Here is a 27,316-nt window from a genome sequence, read left to right as displayed (position 1 = left end):
GGCTCATGATAGTAACATTAGTTTGGATCAATTGCAATCAATCAGTGAATAAAATGTCATACTTCAATCAAAGAGCCTCGGATTTTGGTGGCTGTGTAAATCCATATCTTTACAGTAAAATGCAAGGAGGCACCTAGTAAGGATAACCTATTTTTTATATTTATACATAAATTATCATCATTTTATGGCCAATATTAAAATTATGTTTTTCTATTTTGTAAAATCAATCAATTAAATGAATAAATAAATACATTTTAAATGCTACAAGTGAATTTAGGCATCACAACATTTCAATGTACAATATGTAAAACAGCATTATTTTTGAGATTAGTGTAATTAAATTATTAGTTTTTTTAAAGATCAAGCAAAAGATAATGAAAGTGGTAATATAAATGTAAAAATAAGAGAAATGAGCATGCACAATTACTATATATATATATATATATATATATATATATATATATATATATATATATATATATATATATATATATATATAGGCAAAAATATATTGTGCATCCTAACTAAGCTGTCATTTTATGGCATTGTAAGTATTTTTGTAGGTCTTCACACAATCAGCAATAAAAGAAGACATGCAAAAGACCTGAAAGATGGCAATCCAGGCATAACCAATGTTGTCAAAGTTTATGGCCCCCTTGAAGGGATTGGCCTCTCCGGCTGAGCAGTTGGTGTAATACTTGTTCCAGTTGACGCAGGTGGAGTTGTCTGTGCTATTGTATGCAGCCATGTCCAGCTGGCACTGTTGGCCCTCTTCATAAAGTGTGGGGATGGAGGTGCACAGGCGCATGCCATTCTCCCGTGGTTGAGAACAGATAAATGGGTTTTCATCATCGTTTTCTGTGTGGTAGTAGTTATGCAGGTCTAGACTGGTAGGCCTGTACAAAGGATAAAATTAGAGTGAGGCTTTCAAGCTTCAAAAATGGCACAAAAGAATGCAAAAGTAAAAAAAAAAAAAAACTATAAACAATCTTCAATGATATCCTTCCAATTAATGTGATAAAAGACAAACATTTCCAGACTGGAGTCAGTAAACTGAACTTGTGGTGAGGGAATCATTCAAATGGGTCATGTGAATGGGGTCAACTTGGTAACTGAAAATATGTAAGTCAGAAGAAAGATTTTGTTCATGAAAAACAACAACAACAAAAAATCTGTGTGTTTCCCGCACAATGATTATGCTTTGAAAGACTTGGCCCCCTTTATGGTTCTTTTATAAATTTGAGAGTCCAATTCCTCATTTGCTGTCACTAAAGTGCAGTGTAGCCAGGGTATAAAAAAAAAACAAAAAAACTTTCACCTTTTGTGTCCGAAAATGTATGCAATGCACAAAAAGAAAGTTCAGACAACTCAATCAATTGTGCATTGAGCAATAACTCCGTCAATGAAGATCTCAGTGCTCTCTGCTCAGACTTTGCTTCTCCTAGGGTTGTGCAAAACACCCATTTAAGCATCAGTCAGGCTGCAGCGAGATCAGCGGTAACTATCTCCAGAAAAAAATGCAATTGAGCAAGGCCTAGCTTTAATGCCGTTTAACTCTGACACTGGATAATTGGGCCGTCTGTCAACACAAATTCACCTCAGAGAGAAAGTGCCATGGTGAATTAGCTGCACAAGTACCTTCAATTACCCATTCGGACAAATCCTAGCCTTCCAAAGAACCCTACCCCTAAAATATATATTTCTTAAGAGCAATTTAACGGTTTAAGACTGTCTTAATGTTACATAATCACTGCTGCAAGCCAATCTCTGTGAGGCAGTGGATTCCTTCAACACGCTGTGTAAGACAGGCCATAAATCTATGGGGTCTACTTCATGCTCTCAGTGAAATGATAGCTGTGGGGTTTACAGTGCTAGACAGTAAGCAAAATGAATTGATTCACATTTTGAAATATATATATATATATATATATATATATATATACATACATATACACACACACATACACACATATGTATAAATTTACATATATACATATATATACACATACAAACACACAAACCCGAAAGAACAGAATTCAATGATGTGGAAGTTTCAAATTTCAATATTTTATTCAGAATACAACACAGATGACATATCAAATGTTTAAACTGAGAAAATCTATCATTTGAAAGGAAAAATAAGTTGATTTTATATTTCATGTTATCAACACATCTCAAAAAAGTTGGCACAAGGCCATGTTTACCACTGTGTGGCATCTCCTCTTCTTTTTATAACAGTCTGCAAATTTCTGGGGACTGAGGAGAAAAGTTGATCAAGTTTAGGAATAAGAATGTTGTCCCATCCTTGTCTAATACAGGCTTCTAGTTCCTCAACTGTCTTTGGTCTTCTTTGTTGCATCATCCTCTTTATGATGCACCAAATGTTTTTTATGGGTGAAAGATCTGGACTGCAGGCTGGCCATTTCAGTACCCAGATCCTTCTATGCAGCCATGATGTTGTAATTGATGTAGTATGTGGTCTGGCATTGTCATGTTGGAAAATGCATGGTCTTCCCTGAGAGAGACGACGTCTGGATGGGAGCATATGTTGTTTTAGAACTTGTATATACCTTTCAGCATTGATGATGCCTTTCCAGATGTGGAAGCTGCCCATGCCACATGCACTCATGCAACCCCATACTATCAGGGATGCAGGCTTCTGAACTGAGCGCTGATAACAACTTGGGTTGTCCTTGTCCTCTTTAGTCAGGATGACATGGCGTCCCAGTTTTCCAAAAAGAACTTTTCAAATTTTGATTCGTCTGACCACAGAACAGTTTTCCACTTTGCCACAGACCATTTTAAATGAGCCTTGGCCCAGAGAAAATGCCTGCGCTTCTGGATCATGTTTAGATATGGCTTCTTTTTTGACCTATAGAGTTTTAGCCGGCAACGGCGAATGATACGGTGGAATGTGTTCACCGACAATGTTTTCTGGAAGTATTCCTTAGCCCATGCTGTGATTTCCATTACAGTAGCATTCCTGTATGTGATGCAGTGGCGTCTAAGGGCCCGAAAATCATGGGCATCCAGTATGGTTTCCTGGCCTCGACCCTTATGCACAGAGATTGTTCCAGATTATCTGAATCTTTGGATGATATAATGTACTGTAGATTATTTTAACTTCAAACTCAATTTTTCTCAGAGAAACTCCTTTCAGATATTGCGCCACTATTTGTCGCCACAGCACTGGGGGAATTGGTGATCCTCTGCCCATCTTGACTTCTGAGAGACACTGCCACTCTGAGAGGCTCTCTTTATGTTATCTATATTCTATTGTTAATACAATGTATGAGATTTACAAATGATTTCCTTTTTTTTTTTTTTACTATATATATATATATATATATATATATAAATACACACTCACACTGCAATATGGCTTATTTTAAAATGCCTTTTAAAAACACTACAATTATTCAACCTGCCAAAGTTGCTAGTTTGTGTCACTGTGTTACCTGCCACGAGCAAAATCCACCCCCATTTAGCGGGTGTTAATGTCAAACCCTGGACACACACACGCACATACATACACACACACACATATACATATTATATATATATATATATATATATATATATATATACACGCACATAAATACACACATATACAGAGTATATACACACATATCAAATATTTTTATATAAAATAATAATAAAATGTCAATTATAAATAAGTAAAATACATATATTAAAATAACATACACATACACATACAGAAATAACTATTTATTTGGTTCTCTTTGCTTATTTATGCATTTTTCTTTATTGGTTTTATTCCATAAAATCTTATTTAAACTGATTTAATAATAATATTTGGCCTTTTACCATTACCATGATTGTAATACTAAAACCCAAGCCATCACACTTACAGGGAGAAGTTTTCTGGGAGGAAGCAGCGGTTTCGCAGAAGCCCGGCCCACAGCTGGACCCCTACAATCCCAAAGATGAAGAAAACAAAGAAGCAAAGCAGCAGCACATTGCCCAGCATGGGGAGAGTGTCCAGCAGAAGCGTCACAAGGATCCTCATGCCTGCAACACAATGAAAGAGCAACTGTAGTTTTATTTCATTCCTCACTCAAAAACAAAAGAATTGTGGTAATAATAAAAAGATACTGCCACAAGCATGCTGCTCTCGTAAAACATATAAAAATTATAGCGCTTTAATGCACTGAACAAACTATTGCTCTCTTTCACATTTATAGAGGCTCATTGTAGAGCTACAGTACAAATGTTTATCCGCGCCAGTAAAAATCTCTGCTGACATCCAGTTTTTCAGACACTGCTGCTGCCCTGGCTTCCCTGATATATCTGCCCTGTGTCAAACCACAATGCCAGCTGACTGGAGCATTAATGATGAAAATCATTTCCTGCTCAGGGTTTGCGGGTAATTGGTGGAGCAGGGTAATCCAGCCGGTGCTCCCTGGCAGCCTGCACTCTGTGGATGATAACTATGGCCGGCTGTAATTTTCACATTTGGAGGAAGAGTGAGTGGCGATAAGCACTGAGGCATTAACAGGAATGAATGACAATAGAGGATCCATGTCATCACATAAAATGGCTCTGTGCTGTGTGGGTTTACAGAGCTCAGTATTTCGCAGATGCTGCATTTCTCAAAGCCATCGTCTTCAAGATGGGTTTTAGCCCTTAAATTCACTCTTTTCTAATGAGATGCCCTGATGGAAACAAGGCCTCGAAATATAGGATTTAGGAAACGTTGTGTCGTTTTGTGAGTGTTTATCAGCCTGCATCTATTTCCTTGTAATTAGGAAGTGGTGAGTTCAGAACAACAATTGAGGTCTCCGAGCGTTTCTTTCAATTAAGAGGCATTTCTCGTGGATAATCCACAGCTCTGAGATTTCTGCATAGAAAATCACTTCCTAACTTCGGTCATTAGTGACTCCAAATGACTGTGGAGTTCATCCTAGCACAGCAATTCAGCTAAGCTTGCCATGTAAGGGCTTAACAAGCACTGAATCAGTGACAGTGGCACAGATCCGTGTCCCTTACAAACTGAAAGGTAATTCCCCACAGGGAGCCAGGTGTATCTCCTGGAGAAAATCACCTTCCTGAATTTAGGAAGCCTGACAAATGGAATGCCAGGCCATGTGAGTTTCCTCACGATACGATCAAATAATAATAATAATAATAAATAAAATGGGTTACATTTATTTCTCTCTTTAAAAGAAAACAAAAAAATGCCATACTACTTCTTTATATGATTATTTAACCAACTAAAGTCCTTTTCAGCACCTACCATAAATGCCAATCCTAATTTTCCTTTTCACTCCATTGGCACCGACACTGACAGATAAATGAAATCTTGTGAAATTTCCTTAAAACAAATAGTTATTTACTTGTTTCCTTATCTGACCCTGCTATGTCAGTCTACAACAATTCACTAATGCAAAAGTCTCTCTCTCTGCAGGTGGCTAAACTCCTCCTGAAAAGATTATTTAGGAGAGCGTATTCCCCTAGGGCGGACTGTAAATACCCTGCCATAGCTGTTCTGTTCTGTTAAAAAGAAAGTCTCCCAGGCCACACAATGTGCCCGGGCCCCAGTGTTATGAAGAAGACCCCTGGGATACCCTGCCCTTTGGAGTCCTCCACATGCACCAAACAAGCTCAATAACAAAGCACAAGGGGAAAAAGAGATCATAACCATGTTTTCTATTTATTTCTCTTAAGCTTCCACAGATAATTAAAGAGCAGCTTCTCTGTAGGTCTAATAAAAAATGTAAATAGGTTGAGGGGATATGAAAACCACAAACACGGGAGTTTAGTGTTGAAAAAGGGTGATGATACTTGGCAGAAGACTTAACGAAAGAGACAAGAAGCAAAATCTTCTAAATATTAATTCAATAAGGTTGGAAAAGGACAACACTCAACCCATTGATTTCATTTCTACATCACTCATAAATGCCCTGATGTTAAAAAGATAACTAACGATAACAATATATTGATTCATATCTTACCAAAAAACTGCCATGGGTTAATAAATTACTTATTTTAAATTACATTATTTTATTTTATTTTATTTTATTTTTGTCACACTGCCACACTCTCATCTTCATAATGTTCACAATTCTTAGAAATGGTCACTCATGTGGTGGACAAATTTATCAGTTTCTGTCTTCCTGTGTCTGCATCTCTTTCTCTCCAGTAGTGCCCTCCTGCCTCTCACCAATGTACATGTCCACCACTCCAATTACTGCTGGCCTTCAGAGAATGATGACCGTAACGTCACCGCTGGCGGACACTCGACATGATGTTGTTCCTCGCCCAAAATAATAATAGAATACACAAGTGGGCAGCCAGGAGGATGGATTTCCAATTAACCTCCAACCGCCCTCAAGTGTGGAATCACAGTGAATTCTAATCCAGAAGATGACGTGAAAGAGCGCTCCAGACTTTCTGACACACTAATCCACCTTCTTGGATGGGTGGGGGGGGGGGGGGGTGATAGAAAGGGCACGAATAGTGGTCTGTCTACATTTTACAAACCTTTTCAGACACTGCTTTACTTACACACCTGCACACCAGATACAAAGCAGAGTGAGTCAGCTGTACACCACAGCAGTGTTGAGTATTTTGATTTGTGAGGGAACATGCTTGTCATTTACTGACAGTTTTGTCCCTTCTCTTCGTCAATCAAGCCATGGGTGTGGAGAACAACAGAGTGTGATGTTGATTAAGACAACTGGACAGTCAAAAAGTATATAGGAAATAGAAGAAAGTGATGTGAAACACAGAGTGGGACTGACATGACTCTGGAAAGTACAAGCTCAAACATAGACCTCAGGTTAGACGCCATATTGAATTTTTGAAAAAATAAATAAACATTTGGACCCTAGTTGCTGAAAGGTCTCGTAGAGTGGAAAAGTCCACCAATATCAATTTATTCTAATACTTTGCTGTCGAAAGAATTCCAAAATGTTTATGACATTCTGCTTTAGTTTCCAGCTTGACAGTCTAATGATTGATGATTTTAGTTCAACTCCTGTTGTGTTTTTCTCTCTTTCTCTCTTGTTTTGTTTAGAGTGGTGCTTGGGGAAAAAAAGGTGAATAATGACAAACAGGATTCAATAAAAATCTCTGTCACCCATTTCTCCAGTGATGGTCCACAGCAGGCGAACCACAGATAAAATAATTTGCACATTAATGCAAATATTATACCTTTAATTAGTTTGGGTGGCTCCAGAATAATGAATTAGGCTGTCTGCTACTACTTAATTCCCATCTCTGATCAGCACAAGTATTCATTATTTATTAATCATGATGGGAAGGGATGCACTCGTCTCCTAAATGAACAAGAAAGCAGGCACCTGGACACCATTTGTGACCCCCCCTCCCAGAAAGAGTGCAGTTTGTCTGTCAGATTGATAGACATACTTAACCGTATCCAGAGGGGTGAGAACTGAACAGGACCCCACATGGGCTAGTCAAAACATTCCAGCTAAGTGCTACCATTGGTCAATATACATTTTACTACTCTCCACAAATAGGGACATCAAGCAGAATCGGCCAGACACGGCTTCTTGTGAAATAAGAGCCGCAGGGGAACCACGGGCATCTCCATGGCATGGAGGGTGATTAGAATATCTGGTATATAAAGATGTAGCCAATAAAATATCACCTGGCCTTAGAGAGTGAGAGTGTGTGTGTATGAGAGAAAGCGCCAGTCTTTATTATTGTTTTTGTGTGTGTGTGTGGGGGGGTGGTGGGTTTCTTGGGGGGTTGAGGTTGAAGAGAAAAGCTGTAAAAAGCACTGAAGAGGAAAATTATCTATAAATCTAAAGTCCGCTAAATGGTATGAATGGTATATGACTGAGCCCAGGCAACATTTCTCATTCAGATGTTGATTAAATTGACCACAGTGTTTAAATAATGTAATTTAACATAGAACATTATTCATTCAATAAACTCTTTGATTGAATGCACGGTATTAATAAATTGAATTAAGTTCTGAGTTCCTGTTTTCAGTTTCAATGTAGTTGAACATTCAATCATGGTGTATGATTGTGGTGATATATATATAGTATTTGTGTGTGTGTGTACAGTATTTAACTTTTATTACTCTGTATACAACTTTAATACAAAGTAACTCTTTTATTACTGAGTATAAATGTTTTTGCGCATTCCAGACAGACTGTTAAATCTTTATGCAAGTTACATAATGACACCAGAAGACGGCAATAAGTGACTGTCTTTATAAGTGAATTATTGAGCAATTAATTTAAACGATTCAACCAAAAACACTCATTCACTCATGAACAAAATAAGCAACTGCCTTTGAGTGACTCACTGAATCATTTACTTAAACAATTAATTCATAAACAAAGATTCATTCAAGTAGGTTTTTGTTTTGTTTTTGTCAGTTAGTGACTGATCGAGTTATCTAATTAACCAATTTTTTTTTTTACAAAAACACTGATTTATTCAGTTATGTCTAACAATTTATAATAAGATTTACCTAACATGTTAGTAAATGTTAAAATGAAAATTAAGAGACTAATATATTTTTCATTGTTATTTCATGTAAACTACTGTAGTTAACTAATGTTAGCAAGAGCATTTGGAAAAGTGCATTTGGTTGCTTATATTGTACTCACTTGGTACTCGGTTGATAGCCCGGAGAGGTCGAAGTACTCTGACCGTTCGGACCGCAGAGAAACTAACATTCTGCAGGTTGAGAGAGTATTCCAGCATCCTGCAAACACACACAAATAAAAAAAAGTTTCAACTTTTAATAAAGCAAGATATTTGATTGTATGCATACACTAATGAAGACACATTACCCCCCATTTGCATTGCATCTGTTAATTAATCCACATTTTGGATTTTATTGGAATTCTTAATATCACCTGAAGGCAAAAACTGAGCTGGTTTTTAAACTGATTAATATCCTCCATATGTATCCCTTACTATGGCAGCAAAGTGTAAAAGGCCAGCAATATTTTCAAATAAACCCTGACAGCCCAGACACATTAGTGGCGTGTTTTCTGCCGAACTGCCAGCGCCATACTGTAGATCAATCGAAAGTTATCAGGATTCATCAAACAATTACACTGAATCGTTTTCAATTAGGTCAAAGAGAGGTGGAAGGGAGGTTAATGTAGAGCTTTCGCAAACAAACACATCCACAGCTGCTCTGCACATGTGAACTTCGGAGTGAGGCACATAAAAGAATCGCATGTTTTTGTAGAAAATAAACAAAGTGAGTGTCTCTGTGCGCCTGTGAGCTTGCAACCGTGTAATTGCCAACCCAATAACCGTTTCTGGCCATACAACAATTTAAAGTGGGGGGAAAAAAGTTAGCATTACAGTATGTATCAAGTTAATACACAAAGCTGATGTTGATAACCATATGCACTTTAATGATGGTTCTCACGGTCACATGGCCTGCTTAGATTAAAGCTGCATGATCTGGGGTGTTTCTCCAGTCTTTCAAATATGGATCAAGTGAAGTCAGTGACGTGCAAACAGTGCGAGCCCCATTAGCCAAGCAGGGCACTGAGGAAATGTGTTCTGACTTTGTTGCTCCTGAAATGTGCAGAACAGCTTTGAAGGCACTGATTGGGCTTGATTGAAACCAGCTTTCGACTGGACTGCAAAAATAATAACAGTGGTGACTATGACTAAAATTTGAAGGAATGGGAACAGAGAAAACACAAATATATCGAAAAAGGAGGCGGACACAGGAAGTGTATAGGGAGTAAGGGCAGATTTGAGAGAGAGGGACAGAGAAAGAGAAAGCAGTCTTTTTAAAGGACAAAATGCCTGTAAAGTAGAAGAGATACAGGACATGTGTGAGGACACTCCGCAAAAATTTTCCCAGTGAGGTAGGATGTGTCTAAACAAGGAGGACGTGTGTAAATGTGATATTGTCAACAGCCTCTTATTTCTATCGTACACCCGAATGAATCACTAATATGGCCGCTCGCAAACACATAAACAAAAAGTGAAGTGTCAGGCCCGGGCGTTTGTCCAGTCAGAATATAGACCTCACTTCTGCTATCTGTTTGTGTTTGGAACGGCCGCGGTCAAGGATGACACACCTTCCCAGAATCCCACTGCTTTTTGAAAACATGGTCGCACGATCAACAACAGCTCCACGCTGCGTATACAATACCAGTCGTGAGGTCACTATAATAGGAAAAGTATGAGTGAGCCAAGGGTCTTGGATTCAAAACAAGTGTGGCCTTCCACATCCATGAGAGATCCGCTCGAATCGATCTGCACTCAAGAGAGAGAGAGAGAGCAAGCGTGCTGTTGTGTCTTGTTTGAACAGCTCCGCAACAGACTATTGAAAGGACTGAAAAACATTTAAATTCCTGCCGCATTAGAAATACCAGCTCTTTTGGGACATACTCCATTTAATACATTATGAACCAGGTTTTTTTCTGTATGATCAATGCAAGATTTGAGGGTTTACATAAAAAGGTTGCAACAGAGTACATGCAGCATTTCAGATGCTTCATGCTTCTCTCTCAGTATCTCTCTCTCGGTTTCCTTCCTGTCCTATTCCCTTGTGGTCTTCAAAGCAGCCGTCCTGGCTGCAGTTCAATCAGACCTTGGTGTATTCCAACACCTGGCAGGTTAATGAGGCGAGTTTCAGAGGAGGTTCACTTCCGAACAATCAGCTCTCCGTTAAGAAACAGAAGGAAGATACCCCAAACAACACATGCACACATAATCTACCCTCACTTTCCCTCTCAATCTGTCCATGCAAATTAAATTATGTCTTATTTCTTGTATCTTGTTTTAGACCAACTACAAATACATTTATACAGTGCATCTGTATGACAAAGGGAGACTAGTACAGTTTAGAATAATGTTAGCAAAACGAGTTTTGTCCGCTGTGTTGATGCAGTTATTAGAACACAACGAAATGTTTGTTCTTTCTTTGAATTTGATTTGCTATTGCTAATCAGAGGTACACTTCAACTGATTTTTGTCATTTGAACAGTATTTTATACACAGTTTTTATATACAGTAAGATACTGTAAAATATGATATGATAAAAAATGTATACAGTATTTTACTGTAAACAGCAAAGTATTAAGGGTAAAATATACGGTCACTACTGTATTTATTCACTACTGTACAGTAAATTTATTTACAGTAGTGAACTTGCCTGCGAAAAACTGACCAAAGACAAGGGAGATTTATTTATTTATTTTTTTCTGTTTGATGGCTATAAAAGGGCATAAGAGAAATAATGGACTGTTAACTCAACCAAAAGTTTAATATACTATTTCTATTTTTTTTTCAAAACAGATATATTTTTAGAGGTTCTCCCTTGTTAAAAGCAAACATTATTCATCTTGACGTTTTTTCATGACAGTGATAACATTGACTGATGAGTAAGTAAATGTCACCAATATTAACAGAAATAAACTTTAGTTAAACCAAGAAAAATTATGTTTGTAAATTTCACTGCCCTTTATTTCAAGCTACCTAATCTGGCGAGCTGTTACTGAGGTAAAGTGAGTTAGGCAACACCATTGTTTAAGTGGAGATTTTAAAAAGTACATTTTTTGTTTATTTTCAAGTTTGTATTCTGCATGTCATCTGCAACGTCAAAGGTGTATTTTGGAACCTCTTCTTGTGAATGCCATAGTATGGATTATAACATTGACTGGGAAAGTTAATGTTCTCCACTAACTGAACAGAACTTGACATCGAAGAACTTGATATCTTAAAGAGGAGGAACGGGTTAGCAATATATTAATATAGCAAGTTTTGCTAACAAATATTATTAATGTTGATTTGATAAAAAAAAAAAAAAAAAAAAAAAGGTAAATTCAATTATTGTACGGTAGAATTTTTATCATAAACTATAATAACACTATAATGCTGTTGTGTCTCTGTCTTTTACATGGAATTTCTCCAAGGAACTAATGCTAATGAATTATTGTGATTTTTATGGGGTTGGGATGGTAAAAAAAACAAAAAAAACATGAATTTCAGTACTGTACCACAATTTACTTTTTCTTTACAGGTAAAAAATGTTTCAACTAAATGAAAATAAACTCAACAGTAGTAATACTGTAAATCACAAAATGGTAATACTGTAAAATACAGTAAATACTGTAAATACAGCGATAAACTGTAAACATTTTATAGTAACTTACTGGCATCCAGCTGTCAGTAGGCAGTGTATTAAAATGTAACTGTTTCCAAACAAATACAAATAAAAATAAGATGTTTTTAAGCAGCAAATCAGACATAATATTTGAAAATAGAAAACTGTTATTTTAAATTGTAATAATCAAAATATCACATATTCTACTTTATTTTGATCAAATAATGTATCCTTGGTGAGAATAAGAGACTTAATTCAAAAATATACAAAATGTTGAAAAGGTAGTGTACACAAATGCTTTCTGCTCTGTTTTAGCTGAATCTGCTAAAAGCAATTTTTCTAATTTGATTATTTTTGTAGCTTTTAGTGTGGACTTAAAACTGCAAAACTTCCTGTTTGATTTCATGGGGCTTGTCTAGTTGTCTCAGCTCACAAACAGGGACCAAAAAAGAGATTCCAACATAGAATATTTCTCTTCAGTTTTATATTTCTGTCTTGTACTTGTTTCTCTCTCAACAAGCTCTCAGAGACAACTGCCGTCAGGGGTGCTCTACTGTTTTTATGGGACGGGACAGATTGATTTACTATGGTCGGAACAGGATAATCTGCCCCTAGCTTCAAATTCAGAAGAGCAAAATGACAAGTTTCTTTCTGTTTCTCAACTAGAAGTTCTTTAAAACAATACCCCAACACATAAGGCAAGCAAGAACCTTCCAGTTCATAGAGAAAGAATGTCTAAGAAAGCGACACCACCCTTCCCACCATTTTAATGAGGAATAAAGTCAGGTTTTTGTTCTTTTCTTCTTTTTTCCTCTCTTTCTTTCCCCTTGAGACTATACTATGTCAACAATGACCCATTGTAGGGCCCCGTGGTTGCTTTACAGAATAATAATCATAATGGAAGTTAATGCAGACATATAACTCGAGTGGATAAAGAGGAAACCAGATTTACTCTGTGTGCCTCAGCTAAAGTGCGTTCCTTTGATGGGTCGAAAATAAATGAATGAAGGGGACCTGTAACTGGCATTTTCCTTGAAGAACCGTTTGATAACCTTTGTTCAGAATGTTTTGTCCTTGCCTTGTCCTATTGACAAGGTCGGGTCTGAACATAATGTGTGTCAGCAGCGGGTCTGGACACAGCCGAAGCAGCATCATTAAATCAGAAAAACAGAGGGGAACATTTGGATTCTCCTCTTTCATGAGGACAGTGGTTTGATTAAGAATTGAAACTGCAGATGACAATGGTGAGATTTCTTAGAATACATTTTTTTTTTTTTAAACAGTGGGAGTGACTAAGTCCATCATATAAAGCCTGAATATTTCATAAAAATTACCAAAGCAAAGGAGAAACTAAAGTGATACCTTTACTTGAAGAGTGTACAAGTATGGTATATGGGGACTTTCAAGCTTCAAAAGACCTGCAAAATCAATATTAAATTATCATAAAAAGTCATGCAGACTTAAACACCATGAGTGAGTGAATGTTTTTTAGATATGCTATCGCTTATTATTTTAAAGCTATTATTTCAACAACTCTCCTAAAAATACAGTTAGTAATAGCAAATACTTTCCTGTCCTTCTCTTTCCCTTCAGATTAGTACATGGATCTTAACCCAATGGATGTGTGGATGCTCTCAGCCATCTGTTTGTATCTGTGAATGACTGCGATATCAGCTCCAGGCGTCTCCATTTACAAATATGAGAAGAACTCCTATGATGAAAGCGCTGGATGTTGTCCAGTGTCATCAACAGCTTCCCAGCCAAATGGCATTCCTGAAGACTTTTGTACCTAAGCACGAAATCCTCATTCAGGCCTAAGGAGACTCTTTTAGCACTGTTGATGTGGTTCATGACAATATTTTGATATTTTTTAGGCACTGACAGAGTTGCCTCGATACCATAGAGTATCGAAAAATGTCTTGTAGTTTGGTAGCAAATTTCGATAAGGAGTTAATCAAGGAAAAACACAGTGTATTTGACTTGACGGAGTGCAGTGTAGTTCGATAGGTGTTTGACATCAAAGTACAAATAAAAAATTAAACTTCATTACATAATGTTGAATGTTTGAGCAGTGGGCTTGTGAAAGAATCTAAAGAGGTCCAACTGAACATGTTCTGGTGACAGCCACACAGAAGACAGTAACTGTCAGCTTTCTTGACATGAACGATGGCAATTATGTTGACAGGTTGTGCTAGCCTTAGAACTATTGACTTGACCAGAAACTGACAGCTGTCTACACTAAACAGAATACATGTCAGGTCAACCAACCCAGAAAGGAAAGTAAATCATCACCATTTTCTCACCAAGACATTCATGTGAAAATGCTTTTAAGAGATACTGTAAATAAAATTATTCTTGCTATTAAAGTGACAATGCTGTTGTTGTTGGGTTTTTTTTCCACTATTAATTTTTTTTTTTTAAATAGTGAAGTATTACATTAGTCAATCCTGGCTCTCAGGGTCAGCTTGCTGGGTTTAAAAGCAAGAAGAGAGAAAGTGAGTTAAGGGGTCTTTCTACGTTAAAAAACTGAAATGCCTCCAGAAAAGACAGTAAGAGCCTTTTATCAGCCAACTACCTGTCAAGAAGCCAACGATACTGGAGAAGGTGAAGGAAAAGGGGAAGAAGATGTGGAAGTATAAGATGAATATAAAAGTGGGAGAGAAAGACAACAAGAAGTAAATACTTAGACTGGGCTTTAGAATTAGTGGAATGAGGAAGCTGAAGGAAAATACAGAAGATTAAAACATTTGTTCCTGGCCTTAATGGTGAAGCTTCCAGACTAAACATACATCATATCCCAGATGAGGTACATAACATTCAGCTGATCATTAGAGAGACTGATGAAAACTAATAGGGTAAAAACACCTGGTTTTCCAATAAAAGAGAAATATTTAAGCAAAAATAAAAGATCAAATTTGGCTTGTATCCGTTTCCTCGCTAGGCCAAAGTTGGCACATGACTGCACGACAGGAACACTTTGTGCAGTTCTGTAGTAGAGAGAAAATGCATGAGAGAATAATGCCTGAAATAATAACATATTGGTTCCTTGTCAAAGTATGCAACATTTGGTAGAGCATTATGGAAAAACTCGTAAAACTCACTTCCATCAAGGTTATGGCAACGTATGCTAGAAGAAATTCTAGAAATGCCTTTATACCCAATCTCTTGTTAAAAATCACAAAAGCTTTTCTGTCTCAGAGCATTTAAGGAAGAAGATACTGTCACAATCCCTGTAAATGTGGAATGTTTTGTGTTTTTAACTCAAAAAGACTGTGTGTGTGTGAAGACTGTGCATAAGAAAAGAGCAGACTCAGCTGAAGTTGCCAAACCACTGCGGGTGTCTGAAACTGATGCCTTGTCTCGGTGGGGTGTATTGAGGGTCTGCATTTTCTAAGGGATTGCTTTGAAAGATAGAGAAGAGAGAAGGCTCTCCTCAATGTCTCTGCAGATGAGACACAAAAAGACATACGATCCAGAGCACAGCAGCCAAGATCTTTCAACTTCTATAAGCTGTCTGGCTCACCTCAGATAGAAGGGAACAGAAGTTTCAGCAAAACAGTGTCTGAGTGAAGGGAGTTTTGGAAACTGAGGCATCCAGTTGAACCACCAACACAAATTTATTCACATAGTAAGCAGGCTAAAGTGAGTTTAAGACTTGTGATTTATTGCATTAACTGCATCAGAATGTTCTCCAAAAAAAAAAAAAAAAAAAAAAGACAAAATGTTAACCTTTAAACTGAAACAAATGGTTCATAAACCATGCTTCCAAGTTCTCTGGGTTAAAATGAAATACACTTTTTTTTTTGTTTCTTCACTTGCCCATTTTTGCCAAACCCCGAAAAATAAAAGAATCTTGGTACTTACAAACAAGGCCTGTGGTGCTGCCATGATTTTTGGACCAGGTACTACATTGGACACTGGACAAGTACCAAGTACCACAGCTTTTTTGACATGTCAATATTGCACTTCATCTGATTTATGGACATGTACCACAGCAGCACCATGATATTCTGGCATATCTAAAAACTAAAAAAAAAACAGTAACCTGATACTATTACTGTACCGGTGTACTTTTTTGTAAAGGCAATAACTAAACACTTGCCAGATTCTTCAGAAGGTGCCACAACTGAAAAAAACTTCTGAGAATATGTGAAATGATATAGACTGTCATAAATTACTGAAGGTTTTGGTGGTAATCATTTCATCTGGAGATGTATCAAAAACCCTGGGGGAAACTTGTTTAAGCCAACAGTGGAATAAACCAGCAGTCTGTCATTCTTGTAAAGCTATCTTGTGTATACACTTTGGATGATGTCTTCTTAATGTGCATCCTTAAACGCCATATGCTGGGATGATTTCCATCTCAACAAATAATCATATGAGATTACCAACATGACACATGAGGTTAGGTCAGAGGTAGTACATCTGGCAATAAAGCCCATGCTGCCACTGAGTCAGTTGTAGTGATATAAGGTGTCTTTACTATATTTTCCAGGGCACACATTTACACAACTAACTAGGGCTGCACAATTAATCGAAATTAAATTGCAAAGACAATAAATTGTGAATAGGCAGAAGCAGCAATTGTCTTGTGTATCTTTCAATGAAGCACGGTATTGTGATTAGCAGTAAATAGCCATCCAAAGGCCAAAGGACGCTCTCACACTGAAAATCCAAATATGCCCCTAAGAAGAAATCAAGGAAATGCCTGTCGCTGCAACTGAATAAACAGAAGATTTAACTGCTTTCATTGATTTAACGTGACTAATAAACACACGACTACTGCAACATATGGTTTATCGTTTTTTATGGTTTATCGAGTTCTTCTTATTATGATTGTAGTAAATTAAGCTCAAAAGGGAAATGTATATAAATAATTACAATTATGATAAATTACAATTATTTATATGAGCTGCCTCTAGTAACTAGCAAAATTCAATTGCCATCAACTAATATGTTCGTCCAGCGAACTCTTAGCACAATTTCATATCAGCTCTAAGAAAGGATATTTCCGCGGCCACAGAAAATACTTTTATACAGTATTAATGCATTAGAGCATGTAGCAAAATCAGAATCATAAATTTGTGTTGGCAATGTATACAACCATCCTATCATGATAAACATCCACCCAGTAATTTTCTTTTTTTTTATCTACTAAACTCTTTACCCCTTTCTCAAAGCAAGCCATTCTTAGCTTCTCGGTGTGACGTCACACGGCTGAAGACCACTCCCACGGTCATCAGTCCACCACTGTTGGATGTAATAATGTAGCGCGCGCCGCCATGATCAATTAGTTCAATTAAGGCCGCTGAAGACGCAGTGTATTAGGTTTGTTTTTGATGGGAATGCACCCCCGGATCTACCAAAATGCGTCTGTGATTGTGCGAATCATTCGTGTTCCAGCTTCACCAACAGAAGAAATTAGTATAAGGGTCTTTTATGAATCTTTGCAAATCGCCTTTCCTAATAACATGCTAGTTAGCAATTTTCACTTTAAATGCGACTAAAGTTTACCGTCCCTCAGAAAGTGGCTTGGAAGAGAGGGGCGGGGTAAGCTCATTTGCATTTAAAGTGACATGCAACAATACAGTTTGCTCTAAAAAGAGCCGTTTTTGACAAGGGTAAAAAAAAGTGTTGTTTTACACTACCACGAAGAAATTTTTACCGAATTATGTTATGGACTTTTCATTAAGACCCTAAAAAATCATATGAACTTGTGAAAAATAGGCATTCGATGACCCCTTTAAAATAATAATTTGACAGAATGGTTCTCTGATATTGGTTAATGGTCACATGACATGCAGGTAAATTAGAACTTTTTTTTTTATTATTGTTGTTATTTTAAAAGTGTTTATTTTTATTTTATATTCTTATTATTTAATTTTGTATTTTTATATCAATATAGTATGAGATTATTCCATTTAAAACAATATGATAAACCAGTTAGGTCAAAAGTAATCTACCCAGCTCTATATTGTAAATATATATGTGTGTGTGTGTGTGTGTGTGTGTGTGTGTGTGTGTGTGTGTGTGTGTGTGTGAGTGAGAGAGAGAGAGAGAGAGAGAGAGAGAGAGAGAGAGAGAGAGAGAGAAAACACTCAGACACGCAGAGTTTTCAGTAAAGTCATTTCAGGACTCACCCAGCCAACACAATGAAGAAGTCTAGCCGATTCCAGGTGTCTCCAAGGTAACACTTTTTCCCAAAGATGCCCAGCGCAACCATCTTGATTACCATCTCCACAGCAAAAAAAGCAAAGATGAAATCATCAAAGTCCTGAGGGAAGAGAAAAATATCCAAAGGGTTAGCAGAATTTTAAAATGCTGCACTGGCCAAGTCAAGAATTTGCAAAAATGTTCTTCTCTTGATCAGGATATACAACTTAACTCACAGTAAATTATGGACAACTCATAAATAAAGAAATAAACGATCCAAAAACATATGAAGATGAATATTACATTTCCACTTTGATGTTACAGCATAGTGTGAGTGTGTGTGTGTGTGTCAATGTGCTGAGGGGCTATAAGCCTTGACTCATCCTTACGCAGGCATCTCAGTAAGTCTGAGTAAGCACAAACAACCAACTCACACAAGTCTTTACCCACAAATCCTCTGCTAGTCCTCTGCTTATGTTACCAGAAATGGAAAATAAATAAATAAACCTTATTAAATGTGCATATACAGGGACAATGATCTGCAATATGGAGTTTAAAAAAATATGAATACAAAACACAATTCGGGGCCATTCACACAGAAAGCATTTTTGCTTTGAAAAAAAGAAAATTAGATGTGGGCTGTGCAATGAAGGAAAAAATGCAAGTTCTTGAGACATGCTTTTTAAAAGTTGAACTTCTATTAAACTTAGCGCTGCGTTTTAGAGCACTGAGATTACCAACACAACACATAAGGTTAGGTCAGAGGTAGTAAATCTGGCAATAAAGCCCATGCTGCCACTGAGTCATGACTGACAAGCTTCATGGAATGAAAATGGGAGCCCTTGCATTTCTTGGAAAGCACACGTCATGCCAAGTCAGTGCTGAGTGCGATTTATGTCTTTGTGAACGTGCACATGAATATGCGTGTGTTTGTGCTATAGTTAACAAATCACAAATCACACACACACAAACACACACACACACACACACACACAGGTTTGTTTTTGTGAAAAGTTGGGACATCCCATAAGCGTAATGGTTTTTATACTGTACAAACTGTATATTTTATGGCCCTACACTAACCCTACACCTAACACTAACCCTCACAGGAAACTTTGTGCATTTTTACGTTCTCAAAAAAACTCATTCTGCATGATTTATAAGCGTTTTGAAAAATGGAGACATGGGTTATATCCTCATAAGTCACCCTCTCCTTGTAATACCTGTGTCATTCCCATTATACAGAGTTGTGTCCTGATATGTCTCAAAATTAAGAGCACACACACACACACAGATTTTAAATATAATTTATTATTATTATTATTATTATTATTATTTTGTGTGTAATTTTTCAAACATACATGGTCAATATGAACTTTCATTTGTAAGGAATAGGGCTGTTTGATGGCTCAACATGAGGATGAGTAAAAATTCATGCAAATATTACTAGTGAGACGTGAGCGCAGCAGTCAAATATGTCCATCTACAGTCGTGCATATTTATAACAATGAAAAAGTAGCAGAGTGGAATGGAAAAACATGTTGTGTGTGAATGGCACCTCAGTCTGTGGCAGTAAATCAAGTTTGTGCTAATAACCATAAAGGCAATTCTGACAGAATGTGGAAAAAGAAATCCTTAGTTACTCTCTAAAACTCCTTTATAAAGATTTGTGAAAATGAATAAGACTATACTAGTCAAATTGACATATACTACACAAAGTAATTATAAGAAACATGTTCAATAATGATGGCTGATTAGAATTACATGCAAGGAAGAAAAATCTGCTAGACTGGTGACCTATTCAGACATCCTTTAATTTGAATTCAACAAAACATGGTACATTTCCGGACCTTATGAACTAAATTGCTTCATTAAACATGCATTATCCAAAGGCAGACGCTAAAGGCTGTTTGTCCGTTCCTGAGTAAAGACCACAGACTGGGTCCTTGAGACATCGGTGGCCATATGAACTCAGAGACCGTCGTCTCCTCAAGGCTGACTGTCACTGAAAGACACCTGGGCATTCTCAGCCAGCGAGGACATTAGTCAAAGCTCTTAAGTGAGGAATTCCCTCCAGCCAAAGCACTTGCACTCTGAAAATGCAGGGAATGTTAATTAAGCCGCAGTGGAGAGTATTTACTGTCACGTTGGACATTATTCAGAGCCAAGCGCTAATGTATTACCTCATCCCTGATCGGCTTGTATCGCATATAGTGGACATTTGGGTTATAGGGCACTCCAGTTCTTGCCAATTCAAAGTTAATGGTAACACATAACACATCCATAAACAATGCTGTCAGGATGAGGACGAGGGGAGAATCTGTGAGCCTTCATTTTGCATTAATGGTTTGGGGAAGAGTCTGTCTGTTCAGACAGAGATAAATCTGCTAAGACCATGCACTAATGTTCTCTAATTATCTGCCTTAATGTGAACATATGGTGAAAAAAAAAAAAAAAAATTTCGCTATTAAAAAAAACAAAAAAAAACTCACTTTGATAAGTTACTGCCCTGTACATTAACACTGCTCAACATATGGATGTTTTCTGCTTGACAAGTCACTATTTCTGTTTTAAATTATTTTATTTCAATCATTTGTATTATATTAATGAAAGTATGTTGTTTAAATAATGTTTTATATGTATCATTAAATGTTTAATTGAAAGGCTTTTAATTTAAAGTAATAGATAAACAATGTTTATGGATTTAAGAAATAAAGAAAGGAAGAAAACAAAAATGAATGAAAGAAAGCATTTATGGACCTTAATTTTTATTAGTGTTTATCATTAAATGTCTTTGATTACAAAGAATTACTACGTTTTAAATTTACAGTAACAGCTGCTTTAATCGATGACAGCTATGAAATCATAAACTTTTATCTAAGCCAGCTAGATAAAATAATCTTGGTGACTTTATCTAATAGAATACAAAAAATTAATAAAAAATATATAATCATTCAACAATAATTGCATTCAATACTATATATATATATATATATATATATATATATATATATATATATATATATATATATATATATATATATATATATATATATATATATATATATATATATATAAACACAATTATAATTTGCAACAGTGGATAAATAAAACAAACAAACAATGAAAAAGACCAATAAATGTAACATAAGTACTGTATAAGTGTGAAAGAACAACAACTGTCAAATTACTCTTTATTTATATACATATATGTTTTGTTCAAAGTCCATTTAGAGCTCTTGGCTCACACAGCTGTGTGTGTGTGTGTGTGTGTGTGTGTGTGAGTGTAGATCTCTACGGGGCTTCCTACGGTTCAACAGCTCCCTCCAAAGATAAACGATGCTGAGTAGGGGAACCCCTCAACAAAACACTCTCATACAGCCAGCAGAGCTCAGGGGTTAAATATTCTCTACGGCTCTTTCTCCCTTTCCTCTGTCTCTCTCTCTCTATCTCTCTCTCTCTCACACAAACCCCACACACTATATGAATATCTTCCTCTTTATACTTCCCTGTCTCTCATCTCCTTTGTTTCAGAGAGCCCTTTCCCATATTCCTCCTCCCTTCCTTTTTCTCACCACATCTCATCCACCCATTTCTATTTAATACATGTCATCTTTCTCTTTCATATTTCTGGGGAAGCGTTCAAAAATAGCTCGGAGAAAGAGTCGGTCTCATCCACGTGTGTGGAAGCGAGGGTGTTTGTGCGCGTGCGTTGATCTTTTGGCACTGAATAAATCTTCTCATGGCGTCCTCTTTGTTGTACAAATAGCTGAGTGGTGTATTGTCTGTGCTGTGAGTAGGTTATTCTAGTACAACGGATGGCCTTTCCTCGGAGAAAACAATTCTTTAAATCAAGAACTTCTTCAGACCATCCGTCCACCCCCACAAATGCACACACAAAGAGAGGAGGAAGCTGCAACACACATTCAATGTGAATAAACATAAATATCTTCTCTGTTCTTCTTACTAATTCATCTAATTCATGTGTGTAGAGAGCGGTTGCTATGCCGATGACATCATGGAGTCTAGAAGGAAAGTGAACAGACGTGTACAATGCAGCAGGAAAACACCAATCATCACACTACCATAAATCAACACAATAATACATATTTAGTCTCTGATATTTGTCCTACATTGACATCTGTTGATGAAATACGCTGCTTTCACTAAACATTTAAAGAAATAGTTTACCTTAAAATAAAAATTCTGTCATCATTTACTTCATCCTCACGTCATTCCAAGTCTGTATTATTTTTTCCATCTGTCAAACACCAGATAAGATGTTCATGCTACAATTTTGTATGCAGTGAAATTAAATGGTGACTGCATGCTGGAAAGGACAAATAAAGACAAAAACCACTATTAACATAATATAAAAGTGGTTATATGATTCGTCCACCTACTGTAATTAAAAAAAAAGTCTTCGGAAGCTCTGCTATAGCGTTGCATGTTGAACAGATCAAAAGAACTTCCCCTTGTAGCTCTCAAATTTTGTATGTGTGATTTCTATACAAGCATATAAAAATGTGCCCTACTGTAATTGGTTAGAAAACCAAGACACATGACAAGCGATAATGCTTGGCACAACTAACCTCAAATCTAATGACAAGTTTTGATGTACCATATATGAATACATAATGAGATATACATTAAAAGAGCATATTAGCTGTGTCTAATGACTTCAAATTGTTAAATTCCTCATAAGGCTAAAGGAAACCATGAACGACAACAACTATGTCGATAACTATAAGGATTTAATAATCATACCAGTTCTTTGAGAATATGCTCCTCACCACAGTGGAATCACATATCATTGGAATCACTTTCAGAACAAATTTTAAAGCTGATGAGCTACACAAACATTGACGGCCAATCAGAATCCATTCGATTTTAAAGAGCTCAAGCATTTAAAGTTTAAGACAACATAACTGCAGCGTACACTTAAGATAAAAAGAATGTCATTGTGTGTTGGTGTGGGTGCTAACGTTATGATTGCTATAGTTTTCAAAAGTTTTCAAAAGTTGGCTTTTTCGTGTAAATGAACAGCCAAAATGCATAAAATGCATTAAAAAGTTTCTGGTTTTCAGTTGAAAACTAAAATTACCCCTTAGGTTATACAAAGATATCATAAGCTTCACAATACTTTGGAAACTGCTCATGGGTGGAACAGAGAAGTTTATGGTGATTTTATCCTAACCTAACTGTAGCTCAATAGCCCCAGCTCACCATTTAGTTGTAAGGGTATGGGGGTATGTGGTGACAGGCCTTCTATGATTTCTAGAGAATTTGTGCATGAGGCATATTTGTCTTACAGATACAAAGCTACAAAGAAACTACAGACTGAAGTTTTCTTCTTTTTGCACTCACTGCATCTTGACTCTCATAAGCAATAAACCAAGTGTCATTATTTGAATTTTTTCCAAGGCAAATGGGATTCCCCGGCAAAACAGCTGACAAAAAGAACAACATATGCTCCCTTTACCTGAAGAGAATGCTAAGAAAACCAAGCCAGAACAGATAATACTATACTATACAGGAGTTATGTAGTTCAAACCATCCATAAGAACAAACCATCCATCATCCACACAAACACACTTACAGGGAGCAATATAAAGGGAGAGAAAAATAAAGATACAGCCAATCGGTACTGTTAAGCTCAGTCAGTTCTCCTCTTAAACATTATACTACTAATTTTCTGCCCCTGAAACCACTTATCTACACCCTAAACTCGACTAAAGCTTAATAACTTAATAAAGCATAATAACCCACATGCACATCCTAATGCTGGAATTTGGTACTTAAAGATTAGTTCATCTACAATTTGGCATAATTTACTCACATTTCTCACACACACTTGCATTTATTTTTCTTTTGTGACCCTTGAAAAAATGTTTTAAAAGACATGTAACGAAAGCCAATGGGGACCAAAACAGCAAATTCTGACTAGGCCTATTATTGCTGTACATTTTTCCAAATATATTCTTTTGTGTTTTACAGAAGAAAGTCATGTATTGAGAATGATATGTAGTGACAGAAAATAAAACATAAAAAAAATGAGGAATGCCTGCAGAGGGAAAAAAGAAGAGAGGGAAGCACTGAAGAAATAAATGATAATGTGTTGTGTGGGCAGAAGAGAAGGGGCACAGAGAGAAAGAGAGAGACGGCAGGCATGCACCACGGCTTTATTGTATTTCCCTGAATTCCATTATTCCACCAAAGGCGTTCTTCTAAAGCTCATGCCGAGGGCTAACCTGAGTCACGTCAGCTATGGAGGCCAGGCGTGTCTCCCAGACAGTGATGGGAGCTGATTGTATGTCTTTGTAAATTTCCTGATTGACCAGGTTTGCAATCTTATTTCTGGCAAAGCACACTAATTTCCATATGGCAAGAGGGAGAGTGATTTTTGATAGAGCAGTTGGAGAAGATAATCTCTGTAAATTATCAGATCTTAGAGATGAAACGTCCCAGGCCATTTATTTCAGATGAGAAGCAGGGAGGGGAATGCTCCAAAACTGGGGTTTAGCTGCACTGCGGGTTTCAATTACTAAGTTTACCGAATAAAAATCAAACTAAGAAATTGATCTGCTCCCATTAAATCCCAATGAAATCTTGGCATTACTATCGGAAATAAAGCAATCTCACCCAGGCATGAAGGAGAGTAAAAGATGATGGTTCCAGGAAACACAGCAAGAAAGTGTCTCTAAATCACAATGTATATGTACCATGGTTTTTCCTATACACATTCCTTTCATATAAATAACTTTGTTTGCTGCATTCCTTACAATCTCCATACTACTCAAAACGAAACTACTGTACATTACTTAAGTATATACAGTAAATGTAGTTTTATTATTATCATATTAATTTATATAGTAGTTGTAGTATATATGTATAAGAATGTTATATATTACTGTCAAAAGTTTTATTTTTTTGTTAATGTTTCTAAGACTTATGTTCACAAAGGCTGCATTTATTTGATAAAAAATACAGTAAAAATCACAGAAATACTGTAAAATATGATCACAATTAAAAATAACTGTTTTCTGTTCTAATATACTTTAAAATGTAATTTATTCCTGTGGTGGAAAACATTTATTTTCATTGTGTGTGTGTGTGTGTGTGTGTGTGTGTCTGTGTGTTTGTTTTATACATATATTCTACTAAATTATAAGCACTATTCAATTATTCATCTAGGTATTTTGTCAAGAGTATGTCAATACCGATTTCAAAATCAAGTCTGGAGGCAAGTCACTGCACAACTGTTGTATAATTTATGTGATAGTTTGCCTTTAAATAAAATATTATAATCACACCTCACTCACACTCTTTACAGTGAACCTGACCTATCACAATGTAAAGATCACAGATTAGTATCATCCATCACAGCAACCATTAATAACTCGGAAATAAGAGGTGATTCACCTCATGTCACAATCAGTCACATTGTATTCTAAAGTTCCTGATTATAATGGCTGTGTGGATGAGTGGCTTTGAAGTCGTGTTTTAGGCACTTCATTTAATATGGTTTAATCCGCTCTAGGGCCAGGCCATTTCAGGCTCATTTGTTTTTATATAGTCCTCCTAACGCTTATGACACCCCCATAGCATTAGAGGCATCACATGAGAGGAACAGAGGTTGAAAGTGTTATATAACTTCAGAAGAGCCACAAAAAAAAAAAGTTTTGGGAATTAAAATGGTCTTGACTTCATGACAGTATATGGAGCAGAGAATACATCTGACAAAACAAACATTTAAAAAAAGATCTATCCATCCATCCATCTATCTATAGGCAAAGTTCAAGTTTCAGGGCCCTTTACATTACAACAGTGTGTGACACATGATCCTTCTGAAATCATTCTAATCTGATGATTTGGTACTGAAGAATCCTTTCAATATTCTAAACATTATTAGTAGTAATATAAGTGTACAATGTAAAGAATGTTTGAGAAACAACACACACACACACACACACACACACACACACACACACACACACACATACACACATACATACATACATACATACATATATATATATATATATATATATATATATATATATATATATATATATATATATATATATATTTACACAGTATATATCCTCTGCCAATGCCCCCAATTGTTATTTTTATATAAAATAATATGTCCTTTATGGAGGACAAAAGTGAATTGTTGCTGGGTTCCAGAATGATTAAATACATCCATGACAGAAAAGAGAGGAAAGCTCTCTGAAATCCTTAGGGCAAAACACTCGTCTGTTAAACAAAGCAAAAGGAATTTAGCAGATTGAAATCAAAGTCCCTGAGCAATGTTCCCAAGTCAATGATAAACCAGAGCAGTGTCTTTCCTGCGATAATCTGCTTTGAATTACAGGCGAGGATCTCTTTGTTGCCTATCACCACATGTGGTTTTGGGCATTCCAGTGTCTTTTGGAAGTCATTCAACACAACATGCTTCGGGATATCTAGAGAAACCCAGTGCTCGACGAGAGATGATGATAAATGCCTCAAAGTAACCCCATTTTTGAGTTGTAAAAGTTGTTGGATTTAATTTGAAAACTAAATTCATTTGAAGTCTGTGTCCAGTTAGATTTCAATTTGTTTACCATCTGTTCTTTAATCTAAAGTACATCAGGTTACAAAAGGTGGTGTATTCTAAGAATGAGACTTACCTCCAGTATCTTGCATCGCTCAGTGTCACAGTGGCTGTCCTCACAAGGTTGAAACATCCCCAGAGTAATGCAGTTCAGCAGGATTACCAACATGCTGGCCCTCTCGAACCATGTGGGAAGCAGAAGTTAAGGAATAGTACATAGAAAATACATGCAGTCACAGACAAATAGAAAAGGTTTTCTTCAGAATATAAATGAATGACATTATTGCAATCTATGCAAATGAAGAAAAGTACTTTGAAACCATTTTCACTCAGAAATTTCACAAATACTTATAAAAGGAACACACTGAGATAAAAATAACATTTTGAACCAGAAGACTTCTTCACTATTGTATCTAAAATCTTTTTTACAACTTTTTTTTACAGTTTATATACTACATCCAAGCTATCAGCAGATA

The 27,316-nt window shown here is 36.4% G+C and overlaps 1 protein-coding gene across 11 annotated transcripts in view; it reads right to left on the bottom strand.

The window, feature by feature from the left end:
* LOC128025328 (voltage-dependent T-type calcium channel subunit alpha-1G) overlaps nucleotides 1-27,024 on the bottom strand; it is a 106,638-nt gene extending 79,614 nt beyond the window's left edge. For 9 of the 11 annotated variants that reach the window (XM_052611567.1, XM_052611571.1, XM_052611572.1 and 6 more), the window contains exons 1-5: nucleotides 26,917-27,023; nucleotides 18,229-18,362; nucleotides 8,613-8,710; nucleotides 3,873-4,032; nucleotides 605-896 (exon numbers count right to left, since the gene is read on the bottom strand). In XM_052611567.1, the coding sequence (XP_052467527.1) occupies nucleotides 605-896; nucleotides 3,873-4,032; nucleotides 8,613-8,710; nucleotides 18,229-18,362; nucleotides 26,917-27,009 (777 nt within the window). In that variant the 5' untranslated portion in view covers nucleotides 27,010-27,023. Of the gene's footprint in view, nucleotides 1-604; nucleotides 897-3,872; nucleotides 4,033-8,612; nucleotides 8,711-18,228; nucleotides 18,363-26,916 lie in introns of all 11 variants that reach the window. The other 2 variants (XM_052611575.1, XM_052611577.1) reach the window with 1 other exon arrangement.
* Between the last annotated feature and the right edge of the window lie 292 nt (nucleotides 27,025-27,316).

Source organism: Carassius gibelio, chromosome A12 (assembly GCF_023724105.1).
Source record: "Carassius gibelio isolate Cgi1373 ecotype wild population from Czech Republic chromosome A12, carGib1.2-hapl.c, whole genome shotgun sequence".
NCBI classification, from domain to species: domain Eukaryota; kingdom Metazoa; phylum Chordata; class Actinopteri; order Cypriniformes; family Cyprinidae; genus Carassius; species Carassius gibelio.
This window is presented reverse-complemented; position numbering and strand designations above follow the sequence as displayed.